General features: G+C 48.4%; 1 protein-coding gene across 2 annotated transcripts in view; it reads left to right on the top strand.

Moving 5' to 3' along the window:
• Positions 1-954: 954 nt before the first annotated feature.
• Positions 955-17,959, top strand: part of FGFR4 (fibroblast growth factor receptor 4) — a 49,360-nt gene continuing 32,355 nt past the window's right edge. Inside the window, exons 1-2 of one of the 2 annotated variants that reach the window (XM_081185305.1) lie at positions 955-1,226; positions 1,507-1,631. In XM_081185305.1, the coding sequence (XP_081041431.1) occupies positions 970-1,226; positions 1,507-1,631 (382 nt within the window). In that variant the 5' untranslated portion in view covers positions 955-969. The other variant, XM_081185307.1, reaches the window with a different exon arrangement.

Here is a 17,959-nt window from a genome sequence, read left to right as displayed (position 1 = left end):
TAAAACCACATCTAACTTATGATACTCATAATTGTACATGGTCATGTTCTTATAATTATGTATTAGTTAAAGTGGAATAATGACCATATCCTTATTCTGCACTGATTTTTTAAAAAGAAAAAATCCAGTTAAATTCATTACTTTAACAATTATAGGTTTTGCTTTGTTTTTTGTTTAAAGAGAATTCTAATGTGGTTAAGCCAGGTCTGTAACTGCCACCATACACTGGCGCTTTTAACAGACCACTGCCAAGCTCTCTTTGGCATGCACAGCTAAACCCTGAGCTCTTTTATGCCAGCACCCAACCAGAACACCATGGGCAGGCAGCCAATACAGGCGTATGTGGGACAGTCAGATGTGGGACCGGCTGACTGTGTTTCAGCAGTGGTGGTAGGGAAGCACTCATCACATGTTCAAAGGCACCACTTTCGGAATAGCTTCACAGGAAAGGTACCAGAAAGTAGTTGCAGGTGAAGCCTGCAGGAATCCCTAGCTGCAGTTACACCCTTGGAGTTGGAATGTCTTTGCCAAAGAAAAAGCACAGCTTAACCTGAGGAGGATCAGATCCAGGACCCTGTATTACTTTGGGGTGACAATTCACCCTGCAAGCATGCAGTGTCAGATACCTCTCACTCAGCCTTCCCTGACCCACCCCCATCCGAAAACTGAAGCAGGGGGGAAATGGTCATGTGTAGTTGTCCCAAGCTGGAGTTGCACCATATGTTGAACTTCTGCCTGCAGCTGTTTTCTGGGGATTGGAGCGGGAGGGAAGAGCTGAGCGAGTGGAAATCCTAATGCGCTCCCACTCCCGCCCTCAAGAAGATCAATCACTGCAGAGGCTGCCACCCTAAGCACACTTCCTAGAAAGAAAAGCCTCACTGAGCACAGGATCCCGCTGTGCGATGCACACGGAGCCCTAATAGAGTGGTGGTGGGCAAGGGCCCCGATTTGGCGCAAAGAAAACGCAGAATGGAGCTTCTCTCTGCCTTACCCACCTACCCGCAACACCCCCAACTTTGTCCTTCAGAACCGTCGGTCTGGGTTTCATCAAGAGCCCCCACGCCAAATCTCTCCGCTTTGGCGCCCCGCTTTTCCCGCACTGGGCCTTCCTCCTCCTCCCCATATGTGTGGCAGGCGAAGCCAGTCCCCTCCGAGCGACCCCCATCCCGCACGACAAGGCGCCTGGCTGCGACTCCTCCGGTGCCGGAGACGCCGTGTCTCTCGCGGTTAGTGACACAAGCGTTTCAGCATCCTCAGCTAGGCCTCGGCCAGACGCTGCCAGCCCGCCTCCCGCCTGCGCGGCCCAAGCGCGTCCCTAGCGCGGGGAATCCCGCGCGGCTGCCGGCCGAGGCCTTCGAGGAGGGGACAGAGGGGAAGCAAGGGCTCGTCCTTCGCGCGGGGACCGGGCGCCTGGAGGGGGAAGGAGGAGGCGTGGGCGGGATGTGCGAGCGAGCAGGCAGGCAGGCGCGCCGGCATGGTTCGTTGACTGAGGTATTTATTTTGCAGATTTATTTCCTCCCCGTCGGCCTCCAGTCAATGCAAGCATTTCCAGAGCGGCGGCCCACAGGCAGCAATCGCAAATGAAATCAATAAAGCCGAGAAAGAAACGATGTCGGAAGTGAAAACAGCAGGTACAACAGCAGCATTGGGGGGGGGGGGGAGAGAAATGAACATACCGTCTTCAAGAGGCTTAAAAGGAGTAGTAATTAAGAGAGTCACACATAGGAGCCAAGTCCTAGCAGTCGAAGTCCCTTCGCGTCCCCCAATAAAATATTTGGGGGGTTGCCCCCCAGTTTATAGGCATTGCCATTCAAATGGTGTGCATGCAGTGTGGCATGTGAACACTTATGTGGAGCGGGGCTTGCTTCCCCGCCCCCAATATTTTATTCAGGTTGGCACCCCTGGTGTCACACTAGGATCTGGGAGACAAGGTTCAAATCCCCATCTAGTCATGAAGTTCACTGGGTGACCTTAGGCCAGTCGCAGGATCTCAACCCAACAGGGTTGTTGCAGATATAAATTAAGAGGATGGAGAACTATCTACCTTGAGCTCTAGCTAGGGAGGAAAGAAGGCATTTGCAACACATTACAGTAGTCTGATCTGGAGGTTTGCAGCACATGGCTTAACTTGCCTAAGTTTTCTCTATCTGGGATGGACACAGTGGCGTAGCGTGGGGGGTGCAGGGGGGGCCGGCTGCACCGGGCGCAACATCTGGGGGTTAGGGTTAGGGGGCACAAATCCACGGGTTAGGGGGCGCAAATCCACGGGTTAGGGGGCGCAAATTACTTGGCTTGCCCCGGGTGCTGACAACCCACGCTACGCCACTGCATGGACAGTACCAGCTTTAGATGGTGGAAGGCATTCCATCCCATGAAAGGCACATGAGCTTCCAGTGACACAGCTGGATTTGTCAAACACTGATCAAACACTCATGTGTCAAACACTGTCCAGAATGCATATTCTCTGAGACAATGGCCCATAATGCTCTCTCTGCCAGTTTATTAGGCCACATCCAGTCCCATTACTGGTGCCTGATGCTGATTTAGCGCTTCCACTGCCTCACTTAAATCAGATGTAAAGGAGAAATAGGTATCAGCTACGTACTCCATGGTACCTGATTCCAAATTTCCAGATGACCTCATTCAGCATTGTCATGTAGATGTTGTAAAACATGGGAGACAAGATGGAACCCTGTGGGATGCTACAGAGCCAAACAGCAACCACCTAGCATCACGTTCTAGAATTTGGCTTGCAGGTAGCACTGTGTGTCCAGTCCAAACAACCTATGCAGAAAAATAGCATGTCTGATGGTTTCACGAGCTATTGTCAAAGAGTACACGGTCACACTTGCCCTGTACTTTTCCCAGTAAAACAACAGGGTGACTAAAGCAGTTTGTGGGCACATTTCTGATTGGGTGTACCTTTAACTAGTAGAGAAAAGGAAGAACCTATCAGTCCTTGAGCCTGTGAAGTAGTTATGAGGAGTGTCTTTGAGCCTGTCAGAGTACTTTGCCCTCCATACATCCAAGGTCAAAGGAGCGGTGTCAAGGTAGGTTTAAGCCCCAGCAATTTTCATTTTGGAAATAAAATATTGATCATATACTGGATTTCAGGACACTTAAGGTCTATGGAACCCACAAGAGATCTCACCTTGGCCTGGAAAGCTAAGCACAACCCTTTCACATAAAAATTCATTTGTAACTTTTTCTTTTCCTTAAAATCCTGCTAAACAAAGGATTCTGTGTTATTTTAAAGTTTACTTGTATTGTCAACATTATTTACGGCAACTCTGTACTTGTCTACTCAGAAGAAAGTTCCATTGAGTTACCAGGACAAGTGGGAATAGAACTGCAGCCTTAGTCCCAATAAAGTTATGATCCCCCTGGCTCTGCATTTTCAGATCTGAAAACATTTATTTGTTTATGTTTGTTTGTTTTTTCTGGCAGCGAGAGAGTTCTCACTGAAAAGAATATGTGTGTGAGCAGAGGTACTTATGAGATGTTTGGGGACAGAGGTGCATAGAATTTGTGCTGGACCATAACGTTATTTAGGTGGGCAGGGGAGAGAGGGAATGATAGATCGGGATATGAGATTTGTGTTTGTATTTCAAGGAGGAAATGTGAGGCTATAGTGCAGGATTGGCTGCATCTTGGGAAGTAGCAGGTCTGACAACCTAGAAAGTGTTTGGATAGTCAGAGGAGAGTGCTTGGTATTTGAGGGCTGATGTTTGGGTGGGATATGGAGCTTGTGTAGCGGCAGTGAGTATTTTGTTTGTGAGGTGGGGTTAGCTGTTTGCATCTGGGGAGAGCGGAGAGTAGATGGAGGGTCTCAGTGCACAATTCCCTGTTGTGCTGAGCTGTGGGACACGGCAGGGGGGTGCACGGGAAGGGGGTTGTGGTCAGAGGGATGTGGTGATGCTGGTATGTGCTGAAACCAGGGAGGCAGCAAGCTTGCCGCGCTGCCATGAAGGGCTTTTTGTTTGACTGCAGTTATGTACTATAAATCAGGAGCAGTGCCCCAGCCCTGGCCCCTCTTGCAGGGGAGGAGAGAGGAAGAGACCACATCCAAGCCCTGAGCCTGCAGCATCTAGAGCTAGGCCCTTTGCTTTGCTAGACCCTCGCTGGGTGGCCTGGAGGCAGAGGTTCTCGGCAACGCAGTGTGCTGTCGACAGATGGGATGCCTAAGCTGAGGGAGAACCCATTGCAGAGCCGAGGAAATGGCATTAAGAGGGACTCTGTTGGCACTATACCAAAAGGGAGTATGCTGGTGGGGTTGCCAAAAACTAGCAGACAAAGCTGAAGATGATAATCTGCTAATGTCTGCAGATCAAGCAGCCGTTAATGTCACAAGATCAGGGACCAGTCAAAAAAATTGGCAACCCTATATGCCAGGGGTTGGCAAGTCAAGTGGCAGTTCAGGAACTGCAGGGAAGGGGATCTGCACACTCTTTCCCATGGTATTCATACAGTAGCTCACAGCAGTATCAGTCACATTATGAGCTTGTTCCACCCACCCACATTATTAGGCACAGCAAGTCTTCGTTCACACATACTAAAGCCAATGGTGTCTCATACCCTTTTGAAGAGTCTTCCCCCACCTGGAAAGTTTGCTTTACTTCTTTATGGATCCATTACTACTAACAATATATAGAAGACTGGTTTCCATCCCCAAAAGATTTCTTGCAGTTAAGGTTGCCAACTGATCAGATGCATATTTGCCTAGACAGCTCCTGTACTCTAGCAGCAGTTTGATCTGCAGAAATGTGAAGAGCTAAGCATGACCTGCTAATGTTTGCAGGGCAAGCTGCTGTTAATGGTACAGGAGCAGAGGCCAATAAAAAAGCTGGCAACCCTGCAAAGTCATGATGTTCTTTTTAAGTCTGCTTTTTACAGTGACTGTATCCTCCACGATGGGCTATGCAGCTCAGAAAGGGGAATAACAAGCCCTAACAGTCACATGGACAAACAGTGTGGGGAATATGGACTTCCATTCCTATTTTACACCACCCCCCGCCAGCATGGGTGTTTATTAAATTGGAGGCATTTTTTTTCATTAAAAAAAGTCTAAAATCACCCACTGCTTCTGACTATGGCCCATTAGCTGGCTGTAAAGCCAGGGTGAGAGGCCAGCAGCAATGCTTAGAACAGGCTCTCCATCACACAGTGAAAAATTAGTAAGGGTGGAAGCAGCTGGGCTGGGAGCCCACATGTCCCACTGGGGTGAGGCCCTAAGGGTAGTGAGCAGTAGCCAGAGCTTGCTGGTCCAAGGAAAGACTCCAGTGCCACAAGCAGCCTTCGTCTCCCACTCCCAAAGAGCAGACCCTTTGCTCCTCCCCAGCCAGAGTGGCAGTACCCATCCAAGGGCAGGCGTAGGCCATGCAGGAACAGGCAAGAGAAAACTCAGCCACTCTGCGGGCAACAGCAGCAGCAATCCAGGAAAAAGAAGAGATGGGGGAAAGCACCCCCCCCCCACTCCCCTCCTCGCGTGCCCCCCTTTCTCTCCCACCCCTGAGCTCAGCCACAGGCGCCTGGCTTCAGCTCCAAACAAATGATTAGAAAGCTGGTTATAATTGGATAGGGGGAAGGAGGAGGGGCTCGCCTGCTGAGAGCCACTTGGATCCAGGATGGGAGAGAGACAAGGGCTGCTGGCAGCTTCCCGAAGGAGAAGGAAGACTCTCTGATCCTCCTCTAGGCAGAGACGGAGCCAGCCACAGGGTGACTGAGCCGGCAATTGCAATGGAAAAGATGCTGGCTTGTGTTTTGGCTTTCCCCAGCAAATAGCTGTGCTCCCTTAATTTCCTCTCCTGAGTTGGCGGTTGCACTGGGAGCCTTCGTGTAAAGGCCCCAATTATCTGTTTGAACATAACGGCTTGGCTGCGGATGCCCCTCTGCGAACTGTGCAGTTTGCAAATCACAGGATGCAATGCTGTCTCCAGGGGCACAGATAACATTCATACCCAGCAGCTGCTGTAATCCAGAAGTGCATGGCTACATCCGCAGGCAGGCTAAACCACCCTCTGGTGCCAGGGAGTGCTCTCTCTGTAATGAATAGAGGGTCACTGCTTACCTAAAAGAAAGGCTTGTCATCTTCAGCTCATGCCAGTTGGGCTGTAATCACACCTGGTGCAAAGCAGCTTTGCCCAGGGATTCAATAAGCTGAAATGCCTAGCCAAATTGCCATTGCTCAGGTAGCTGGCAAAGTGCTCGATCTGCCGCTGGTTTAAATTTCCTTCCACTGGTGTCAACCAGGATTGCATTTTGTAGGAGTCAGGTGGAAGTGTCCAGCATATTCAAGGTATGAGTAACACTGCTCTTGGAACCAGAGAGCCAAATTTGCCACCTCGTACTCTGAAGTCATTTTCACAAGTGGCATGCACCACTTGATCCAGTGAACATGTACTCCAAAGCAGGCCTTTCTCCCACTTAAGTGTTCACAAAGGATTGTAGTCTTCAAGCATTTTTTCCTGCTTCTGTAACTTGAATGCACCGGCTCTTCTGACTATAATGTACATATGTGCATGTAAAAATCAGCTTTCCATCACACAATGACAGCATTGGTAAAAGGTGACTTTTGACTAAAAGAGTGACTTTAGGATCAATTGTGAAAAGTTGGGAGCTATCCCAGTAAGTCATTTGATCCAGAGCCACACGTTCAAGAGACCAGGACACGGGCTGCATCTATTTTATTTTAATTCTGAAAACTGATGCCTCAGGATGGTGTAGTTGAAAGCCTCCATGTGATGTCTTTAATGATGTCAAGCCCAATTACAGTGGTCATCTCGCTTGGCTCTGTTTCTGAAGTAAAATGCCAATGTCAGTGCGAGTCCAGCATTTTCTCGAGACCTGAGAAAAGACATCCCACAACCACCATTTAGGTAGCTTTTTCTGCAGTTAAACCTGCCTTAGTTTTCTGCAGCTTAACCTGCCTTATTTAGTGAGGTCTCCCCTCGCTAAATCTACATTCCTGCTGTTTAAACCTATTATTTTCTTTCCTGGCCTGATAAACAGTGTCCCCTCCTTCCCCATGACATCCTTTTAAATGCAGAGCCTCAGTCCAGCTGTGATCATCAAACCAACCCTTCCAGAGCAGGCCTACTGTTTTCTAAAAGCCTGCTCCAGAGCAAAGAGACTGAGAGCTGCCAGTGCACCCATTAGATTCAATGAACGGGGTTGTGCTTAGATGTGCAGGTCTTGATTAATGTTTAACAAAGCTCCTTGGATTATCTCTTGCCTAGGGGTGTAGCCTAGTGTAGTTTCAGTTCCAAAGGCATTGTGCTTTGACCTGGTCAGGACTGACTTTGTCTCTCTCCCCCCCCCCCGCTCTTATTCTGTGGCGTTTCATTCTCTGTTCACATGGCTTGATGTATGGGCTGCCTTTTGCCATAAGATTTTTGTGGAAAGGAGGGTCTTCTCTCAGGGACCCCTGATGGACAAAGGTGCCTTGGGAAGCTCTTGAGCACATGAAGGCTGCTGCTGTTGTGTTGCAAAGGGATCTGGGTTGCTCTGAATGGATGCTGGCTGGCAGAGATAAGGGCAGAGTACAGGCCAGGCTCTTTCTAAACCCTTTCCCCTTATGCCGCAGCTTGAGAGCACAATCCCCAGAAGACGATGCAGAGCCAGACCCTCCCTGAGCAGCCTGTCCTCCTCTTGGCCCTACTCGCCTCTGAAGATCGCCAACAACTTAGGGCTTTGAAGTGCCTCCCACTATCCCCCCCTCCACCCCCATCCCATCCACTTGTCACAGCAGCTGCCTGCCCTTTGCTCTGCTGAGGTCAGAGTGCTGGCTTAGGGCGATGATGGCCACATCTGCTGCTCTCTGCGTGGCCCGAAAGAAAGTGAAGCAATGATTTTATTTTTCATTTTAAAAAGGAGCGAGGGAGAAGCAACCGAGGATGGTGTTTGCTGTCCTGCAGCTGGACTGGACCCAGTTCTCTTTGTAGCCCAGCATCATCTGTGGGACAGAAAAGAGTTCCAGCCCCAGAAAATGTACATGGCATGAACAATCCCAACCTTTTGGGGAAACTGGTTGAAAACCTTTCACATTCAGAACTGGGAATTAATGACTAGGGTGATGCTGCTTTTGGCTTTGAGCTTCTGCTCCTTTGATTTGTGTTCAGCTTGTCTAACCAGGAAAGACAGAAACATTAAATTACTCTAGACGTGTGCTAATATTACAAGAGTTTGCAACGCCAGTATTGCACCATGATGACATCATGGTGCATGAAAATAACATCGTCTTTCAATCTGCTGCTTGGCAACAGGAACAAAGTGCTCGTTAAACACTTATGTTCAACAAGGATCAGCAGATGGGAAACTTTGGACGAACAGAGGGGAACCTGCTTCTTACCACTTTCTGACTGTTTCCCAACCTTTGCCAACAGGAAAACAGTAGCAGAGTCTCTCTGGGACTGAGTGCTACTGTCCCATCAAGCGAGTGCTGGAAAAAAGTCGGAGCAGAAGCCTCGCTCTGTTAAGCTGAATTTTAAAAAGAAAAGAAAACATGTTTATTGTAGTAAGTGCTGAACTAAAGAGCAACACCTCCCTCACATTAAATCAGGAAGATTTAATAATACTGTAACTGATACCCACATTTGGAACAGTGGAAGAAAGGAGTGTTAAGAGAAACCACATCTTTATCCTCAAAAAAAGGGGGGGAATCTGGGTTTTAAACACACCCATGATGTGGGGATCTGGCTCACTAACTCTTCTTAGTGCATACTATCCTGCTTTATACTTTTGGGGGAGCCATGATGGACCAATTTGCTCCATTGCATAGAATGGGCTGATGAAGGGACTCACAACAGACTATAATGCAAAGGGGAGAGCAAGAGGGGCAAATTATATACAGTATTGACTTAAAAGCAGCTTCAGAAACTTGCCATTTTGAGAGCGGGGATGAAAGGGAAGGTTGCTTAACAGCTGCACGTAATTTTGCTCCCATAAGAAGTAGCGGTGGCCACCAACTTGACTTAAAAAGAGGAGTAGACAAATTCATGGAGAATAAAAGCTATCAATGGCAACTGGCCACAATGCCTTTGTTCCACCTCCACTGTTGGTGGCAGGCTGCCTCTGAATACCAGCTGCTGGGATCACAAGTGGGGCGAGTGCCGTGGTGCTCAGGTCCTGCTTGCAGACTTAACACATGGGCATCTGGTTGGCTGCTGTGAGAACAGGATGCTGGGTGAAGCAGGCATTTGACTTGATCCAGCAGGGCTTTTTTTCTTACATTCTGAAGGGTGTTAGTTGTCTGGGGAATGGCTGCATCTCAGTGGAGATTAAACCTGGGACCTTCTGCATACACAGCAGGTCCCAGGTTTAATCCCTGACATCTCCAGGTAGGGCAGGGAATGCGCCGGGTCTGAAACCCTAGAGAGCCACTGCCAGTCAGTGTGAACATTGCTGAGCTAGATGGACCACTGACTTTGTGAGAGGTGGCTTTCTATATTCCTAAAACTGTTTCCAGTAACTCATGGTGGGTGGGGTGGGGGAAAGAGATCCAGAGACAGCATTCGGTGCAGAATCAGGTTAAGCAGAGGTTGAATGGCCACCTGACACAGATGCTTGAGTTGAGATTCCTGCATTGCAGGGGTTGGACTATACGACCCCCAGAGTCATAGGCGCCGACTCCATGGAGCTTGAGGGGGCCCGAGCCCCCTCAAAAATTCGTTTGGGGGGGCTCTGCCCCCCAATAATCTCCGGCGCCCCTCCAGCAGAGCGCCATCGCCGCCCCTCCCCCAGCCCAAAATGCACAGGGTCGGGCTGCATGCCTCCTGCCCTCCCTCCCGAGCAAAAGCTCCACCCAATTTCTTTCAGAGCTGATTAATAGGCGCAGCACGCTCTCCCCTATTCGCTCACGAGGAGGCGGTGCCACTTTATTTGCATATTCATGAGCTTATTTATTATTCATGAGCTTTCCCGGGGGGGCCCCCAATATTTTTTATAAGTCCGCGTCCCTGCCCAGAGTCCCTTCCAGCTCTTTAGTTCTATGATTCTATAAGTAGCTTTCCCCTGTACTCCTCCATCTCTTGAGGCTGCTTTTAAAAAAATATCCCTCCAACTTAGTTACATCTAACATGTATGTGGCTCATCCCAGATACCTAGGAAGGCTTCTGTTCCCATTTGGGAGCGGCATGCTAGCTTCCTAGACTGGCTCAACTTTGCTGGGAATGACTGATTCAGTGGCGGAGCTGATGCCTTGTGTGCAAATGGCCCCAGGTCCAACCTTGGTAAAGTTGTGAAGGATTCCTGCCTGAAACCTCAGAGAGATAAGACAGTGCGGAGTTGGTGGACCAATGGTCTGACTCACTATAAGCCTTTTATCTTATCTATCTTCCCCGCCCCACATAGATATTTGGGAGGTCCACTGATTTATTTATTTTTTTGCTGTAGAACCAGCTGAACCCCGGGATTATCCACTAGGCCCTGCATTCCCTCACACACTCTGTCCCCTCATGTTCATCCCAATGGGGTATAGATAAATACAGATCAGGGAGAGAGATGTTAAAGTAGTGTGCTTTCCCTACCCATCCCCCCCAATGTCCCCCTCCCTGGTTGTTTACACTGAGCTGTCCGAATCAAACAAATTCCATCCAGCTTAAGACACTCCCCTCCCACTGACCCTCAGCAAACACCCAGCCTTACTTGCCCATCGCCTGTTAAACACTCAGGAGGGAGGCCTCCTGCAAGCTTTGCGTGGCCTTTGTGAACGCCTAGAAGGGCCCAGTTTCCCAGGACTTCACCGAACTGACCAGGTTTTAGAAAATAGGTCCTGTGAAGGACCTATTGGATTGTTAAGATGAATTTGGACCATGAAAAATGCTTGCCAAGGTCAAGCTTTGAAAAGTGGACAGCACTTGACAGTGAAGAACTTAGAGATGGGTCCCTATGTCTGTGTGGTGCTCACTTCTCCAACTCTTCTTGTAGCATCCCAACAAAAGTGATGACCTCCTCTTGGGTGCATTAAGCTATAGGATTTGCCGCCACAGGACATAGTGATGACCACCAACGTGGATGGCTTTAAAAGAGAATTAGACAAATCCATGGAGCATACGTTTGTCAATGGCTACTAGCCAGGATAGCTATGTTCTATCTCCACTGTCAAAGACTGCATGTCTCTGAATCCCAGTTGCTGGAAAGAGCAAGTAGGGAGAAGACTCTTGTGCTCATGTCCCACTTGCAGGTTTCCCTTAGGCAGCCCTGTCTTACGATGTCTCACTAGCAAGCAGTTGGTCTGATATTCAGTTCTTCTTCTGTTGTTAGAGCATACCAGCCAACCCCCAGTCATGAACTTCTTGTTTATTTTATTTATTGAAACGCGTGTATATACCTCTCCTCCTATATATGTTTGCTCCTGCAGCCATCCCACATAACATCCTCGTAATATTGCATTTGAAACTTGAAATGGAGCATGGAAACACATCCACTCTCCACAGCCTTCTTTGCCGTCTCAAAGAGTTGCCATAGAGTTGGAAGGGACCACAAGGACCATCTTGTCCAAGCCCCTGCAATGCATGAATCTTTTTGCCCAACGTGGGGTTGGAACTCACAACCCTGAGGTTGAGAGGTTCTTGCTCTAACAACTGAACTATTGTAGAATAGGGGAAATGCCATAGGGACATTTGTACCAATTAACTAGTTTGAAAGTATGCCCATTTGAAATTACTCTGTATATCAAGGATGAAACAGAAGCCAGTTCGGAGACATAAAGCAGTGGGGGGGGGCTGCATCTTTCATATATATATATTTGCTTATTAAGCTCGATGGCAGACCACTTCCTGAAATGGTTTACAAAATAAAATCCCAGCATTAACATGTTAAAAGCATATCAAATCAAACAAGTATTGAAATATACATAAAATCAACAGCAATCAGGGAGATGCACAATGAATCGCCTTCTATTCTCATCTGATCCAAGTAGACCTACTGAAATTAATGACATTAAATTTCTCATGTATGATAACTTCAGCACGTCTACTCTGAGTAGGGCCGGCGTTGGATACAAGCCTATATGTAAAATGGGCCAATAACCTAGTCTGGGAAAGCCTGAGTAAACAAGTGTGTTCTCTGTGGGTGCCTCCTGTAAAGTGGGAGTGAGGGGAGTGTTCCAGAGAGTGGGCACCACTACAGGAAGGCCTGTTTCTGTGTCGTCGCCAAGCAACATATTGTAAAATGCGGTACCGCTAACAGGGCCTCCTCTGAATATTGGCTCAGGAGCTGACAGGCAGCCACCACAGTATAACATGCAAGTACAGCCAGGTACAACACACAGGACTGTTGCTGCTGCATTCTGCATTAGCTGCAGTTTCAGAACCAGTCTTAAGGGCAATCCCATGTACAGCATGTGACAGTAACCCACATGGAAAGTTCTAGTTCACGAACCACAGCAGCTAGGCTATTCCTGTCCAGGTAAGAGCAGAGTTTTGACACCAACTGAAGCTAGTAATAGACCCTTGCAGCTACCGAGATTACTTGTTCCTCTAGTGACAGTGATAGTTCCAGAAGCACCCTCAGACACCCGCTTTCAGAGGGAGCGTAACTGCATCCTGAACAGTCTTCCCAAATTCCAGATCTATGAACCACCCAGCCACAAGCATTTAGCCTTACCAGGATTCAGCTTCCCTTCACCACATCAATCTCACCGCTGTACCCAGAAAACAGCTCATGTCATGCACAACCTCTACTGACTCTGAGAAATAGAGCTGAGTGTCATAGGTGACATTACACCCCAGATCTCCTAATGGCTGCTCCCAACAGCTTCTTATATATGTTAAATAGCATTGGAGTCAAAATAGCGGCCTGAGGCACCCCACAACATAACTGACAGTGCTAGTCTGGGAACGCAGCCCCACAAGTATGAATGGAGCCGCTGTGAAACCTACAACATACAGAAATGGAGAGGAGGAGAAACTTGTATGCTACCTTGAGCTCCTTGGAGGAAAAGTGGGATATAAATGCAATTACAACTGGTGTGGTGATGATTCAAGGTGAACATTACACAGAGAGAGACTAGCTCAAGTTGAAATATCCAGACTTGCAAAAAAGATGTGCCTATTTCCCCCTAGGTACAAACATCACAGGCACTAGCCAGGACTAAAACATCTTGAACGCTAGCTTGATCCCATTAGATCCTTGCTATAATTCCTTGTACTCTCCACTCTGAGGCTGTTTTTTTTTATTATTATTATTGCTTCTGGCCCCACGGATATAATCCTCCTATAAGATTGTTCCGTTCTGCTCAGCACTGGTTAGACCACAGCTGCAGTACTCTGTTCAGATTTTGAACGTTTTGATTACTTGAGACTTCACCACAAAGAATGAGTATAATGATAAAGAATTTACCAAGGAAGGAAAGAATGAGGGAGCTGGATGTCTCTAGGGTGCATTCACGCAGCACTTTTCTCCTGTGGCAACCATCCTCTGCTAGGAGGCTGAAATACCCAGATGCGTAGCTAGGGGTTGGGGGTGGGCACACTAGGGGGTGGCACTTCTCATGGGTCATGCAGTGCACCCAAACCACACATCTCTCCTGGGAGTGACACGGTGGCTCCGGTGCCTGCAGGCTCCGCACTGCCCGAGATAGTGTGAGGCTTGCATCAGCCCACCATCTCCACCTCAGCCGTCCTACAGCTAAGGGGGAAGCGGTGGACAGACTCCTTGGAGGCTACGTGGCGTGCATCACGACCAAGCGGCTAGCTACGCTGCTAGAAAGGCCCCTCTTTGATTCCCAAGAAGTCCATGAACAAATGGCTTCAGATATTCAAAATGCACAGGATTCTCAGGGAGAAAAACAAGGCTGCTGCTTTCCTTTAATTTGGCAACCTACATCATGCATGCCGTCATAAGATGAGCGTGGACATCAGGTCACTAAAGGAGACAGAGATTGTGCCCAGGCATCTTTCGTGAAATCTGAAAGCCTCACCTCTGACTCCTGACAATTTTAGCTAAAACATGTCCCCACCCCCATCCAGCCTTCTCAAAACAGTGGCTAAGGGAATAGCAAAAAAAATGGCAGGGCTTTGGCCCACTCTCTGTTTAAACAACCACATCTCCTGGAAAGGATCCTTTCTGAGATGCCCTTCCCTCAGTCCCCATGACCTAAGAAATTGGATCTTTGATCAGTACACCAACCAACCAAGATAGAGCACATTATGGCTGCCCATTATTCTAGTTGGTACCCCCAAATCAAGATCCACCACTTAAGGCACCATTGCCTTTCCCACAGCTGCGTAGGGTGTTTGTTGAACTAAGGTTCCAACAGATGCCCTCAGCATATTTAGAGGGGAGATACCTGGGAATTCCCCATATGGGTGCATTTATGGATGCAAAAAGGTTGAGGATGTCCTACATTACCTGCTCCTTTGCCCCTTATATTGAATGCCCAGAGGGGAAAAAATTATCACTTGTTCTTGACTGCCTCTCAGGCCGATTCCCCCCAGGAGGTGACAGTCAAGCACCTAGCTGATATAGCTGATAAAGATCTACAGATTACACACCTGGAAGCCAAATTTGCTCTGGCAGCTAAGAAGCTCCTTTCTGAATATGTTAATGCTCTCTAATTTTAAAATTTCATACTGTAAAACTTTTTATGCTGTAATTTTTTTATAGAGTATGTCATGCAATTTCAGAGGAAAACCTTGTCTTGCCCTCTGCAGTACATTGTAAAGGCCTTTGGCTATGCACAATAAATTGACTGATTGATTGAGATGCCCTAGCATATCCAAACTGGAGGAACTAACTCCCCTATGAGGACATGTGGGACTTTTTAGTTTACAGGGGACAGTGGAAAATGTGTATAAGACTATGCATGGTGTGCAGAAAGTGGCTGGAATCAGGTGTAACATGTGCACGTCCAGATCCTCCACTGGATCCTCCACCTGGGAGCTGTTCCTGTGCAGCTCTTCCATGTTCCTCTTATTCTGTCCAGCTGGTCTTTCATATCCTGACTGTACTTCCTGGACTGACACAAATTCGACACAGACTGTTGTGTTGTTACCTGGTACAGATGGAAACTGGTCAGCTGTCAAAATTCTGACTCTATGGAGGCAGAAATACTTAGGCATCTTACGGGGCTCTTGGTTCAGGGCAGACATTCCTGTGCCACTGCCACCACCACCACCACCACCAAGGGGACAGAGCTAGAAAAGTCTGAGTGAAGCTTGCTTGCAGGCCACGGTGCTGCTGATGTCAAAGACCTGAACTTAAGCTGCTGATAAGGTATAGTGGAAAAGAGGAGACTGAGAAGGGACGGATAGTGTGGAGATCTCCAGTCTTGAGCATCTGAAAACGGACCGGTAGAAAGCAATCACTTTGATGGTGTCTTCCAAGAATGCTAGCTTGAACAAAACCAGAGAGCCCCCCCCCCCCCGAGGAAATATTCATGGGATGGATCGGATTATGTGAATCCCAGCAACCCCCAAACAGAAATTTCTTGCCACCTTGCATGTGTGCTAGAATAAGTAGCAAGCTCTTCTCCCTGCTTTACATGACAGCAGTTGTGATGCTGCAGGATGGAAGGGAAACCTGGTCTGGGTGGTGGGAGTAGAGGCACGAGCCTGATGGTACTGGGTGGTGTCCAGGGGGTTGCTGCGTCCAATTAGCCCAAGCAGAGAGCTCCGAGCTGTAACTGCAATGACAGGAAATCAGCCTCAATGTGTTTACTGTGGGGGGATTAGAGCTGTTTAACCCCAGGCTCCCACATTTGCCTAGTTTTTTTATGGCAGTCTTTAAAGACCCTCTAATGAGGGTCACAGCCACTTTATGGTGTTGCTGGCAGTGATAACACCCAGCTACTTACAACAGCAATTTGCAAACAAGCTGCCTCCACCACAGGGCACGCCATAAAGGACAGGAAGGATAGGTAGACCTGATGCGCAAGACCTTGAATCAGAGCAAAGGCAAAGAGACAGATATAATGTGAGCAGTGTGCTCTTTCCCTCCCAGATCACCCTTCCTGCTATTCTGCTAGCAGCAGCTTCTTTCCCAGGCTGGAGAAAACTGTATTGGCTGTGGAGCGAAATGCTCACGTGTTAGAGCAGAGCTAAAGGTGACCTGCGGTTCAGCTAACACACAATGTAATTTCAAAGCTAGGCCTTAGCCCTGAAATATGTGGAGAGAGGACCCCTAGGCATGTGCAGAGTTCATCCCATCAGCATGGACTGTCCATAGCCCATCCACCCTCCATCCAGGGATAGCTGTCCTGGGAGGAGCTGGAAAAAATGGATTTATTCCATGAATTCCTTAGTGCTGCTGAATCAGATGGGTTCTACACTGAGAATAAGGCAAATAGGGTTCTCTGCCCTGCCCAATAGAGGACAAAACAACACCAAGAGCAGAGCAGAGAAAGTGAAAAGGCAGAGGCGGATTTAGGGGTGTGTGACTGGTTTGCTTGCACTGGGCGCAGAGCCTTGGGAGCACCACAACTATGATGAAGAATGGAAGGCACGAGGCAGGATGGGTGCTGAATTTTGGTGTCACACAGGGCACTGTTGAAATTTGAGACCCCAAAGTCCACCAGTGGAAAAGGGAAGCAAGGAAAGATAAAGGAGGAGACATCCCCTGGTCTACACACTGCATGGTCATGTAGCAGTAGACTGTACCACTTTGGAATGCAAGTGGGAGAATCACACTCTGAATGCTCCTATATAACAAAACTGGGGCAGGGAGATTTCCTTGCAAGTAATAAATAGCTCACTGGCAGAGCCCATGTTTTGCATGTAAAAGGTCCCAGGTTCAGCACTTGGCATCAGGTGGTGGGAGGAAAGACTTCTTCAGCCTAAGACCTTGCCTGTCAGAGTGGAGGAGATGATACTGGCCTAGCTGGACAGGCAGGCTGATCTGGTGGAGAGCAACCTCCTGTGTTCACAGCCTTTCTCCTAGATGTTCAGGGGACAAACAGCAGGGTTGTGTTCTGCTTTACCTGATGGCGCTTGGAGTGGTTGGTTGGTTGGTTGGTTGGTTGGTTGGTTGGTTGGTTGACTCCATCTATGTCCCAGCTTTTACTCCAGTCAGCTGAAGGCAGCATACACGGTTCTAGTTTTCTTTTAAAACCATCTAAGTTGGCAGCCATCACTGCCTCCTTGTGGGAGCGAGTTCCATAGTTTAACTATGACCCCAATCCATGGACTGATATGCTTTTGGCACTCAGCATGCATTACACACATCAATCTTGCAGAACTATATGATCATGAGCAGGCCAAGAGTTGGAAATATATATAGCCTTGAGTCTGAGATTAGGATTGCGATAGGTACCAAAAGGGCAGCACTTGCAGGATACTGCTGGGTATTGTTCAGGGACAGGAGCTACAGTTGAAGCCATGCATTTGAGTATTTGCTTGCTAAATTTGTATCCTACCTTTCCACCCAGTGGAAGCTAGTGACCATGATGCCAGTACAATAAAATATAACAAAATGCATGAAATGACAATAATATGTGATGTAAGATAACATACAAACATAGTTCATAATGGTTTTGTAACTGATACAATAATTGCAAGCGGGCAGTGTGCTGCAGGGATAAAAGCATGCTGGAATGCTGAAGCTATGGCCCCAAAAGGCATGCATGCGCGCATATATATATGCAGGGAGATATATATATGAATATATATGGAGATATATACCGTATTTTTCGCACTATAGGACGCACTTTTTCCCCTCCAAAAATGAAGGGGAAATGTGTGTGCGTCCTATGGTGCGAATGCAGGCTTTCGCTGAAGCCTGGAGAGCGAGAGGGGTCGGTGCGCACCGACCCCTCTCGCTCTCCAGGCTTCAGGAGAGCCCCACCGCCAGCCCCACAAGCTTGGGGGACTGTCCCCCGACTTGGTTAGAAGGCTGGCGGGGGGGAGCCTGCTCCTCCCCCTCGCCAGCCCCGCAAACTCGGGAGACAGCGGCAGGGGCGCAGCGCGCCTTTGCCACTGTCCCCCGACTTGTCTAGAAGGCTGGCGGGGGGAGAAGCCTGCTCCTC

Source organism: Podarcis bocagei (genome assembly GCF_964188305.1).
Source record: "Podarcis bocagei genome assembly, chromosome: 2".
NCBI classification, from domain to species: Eukaryota; Metazoa; Chordata; class Lepidosauria; order Squamata; family Lacertidae; genus Podarcis; species Podarcis bocagei.
The sequence above is the reverse complement of the archived record's forward strand: the minus strand, read 5'-3'. Positions and strand labels throughout refer to the sequence as shown.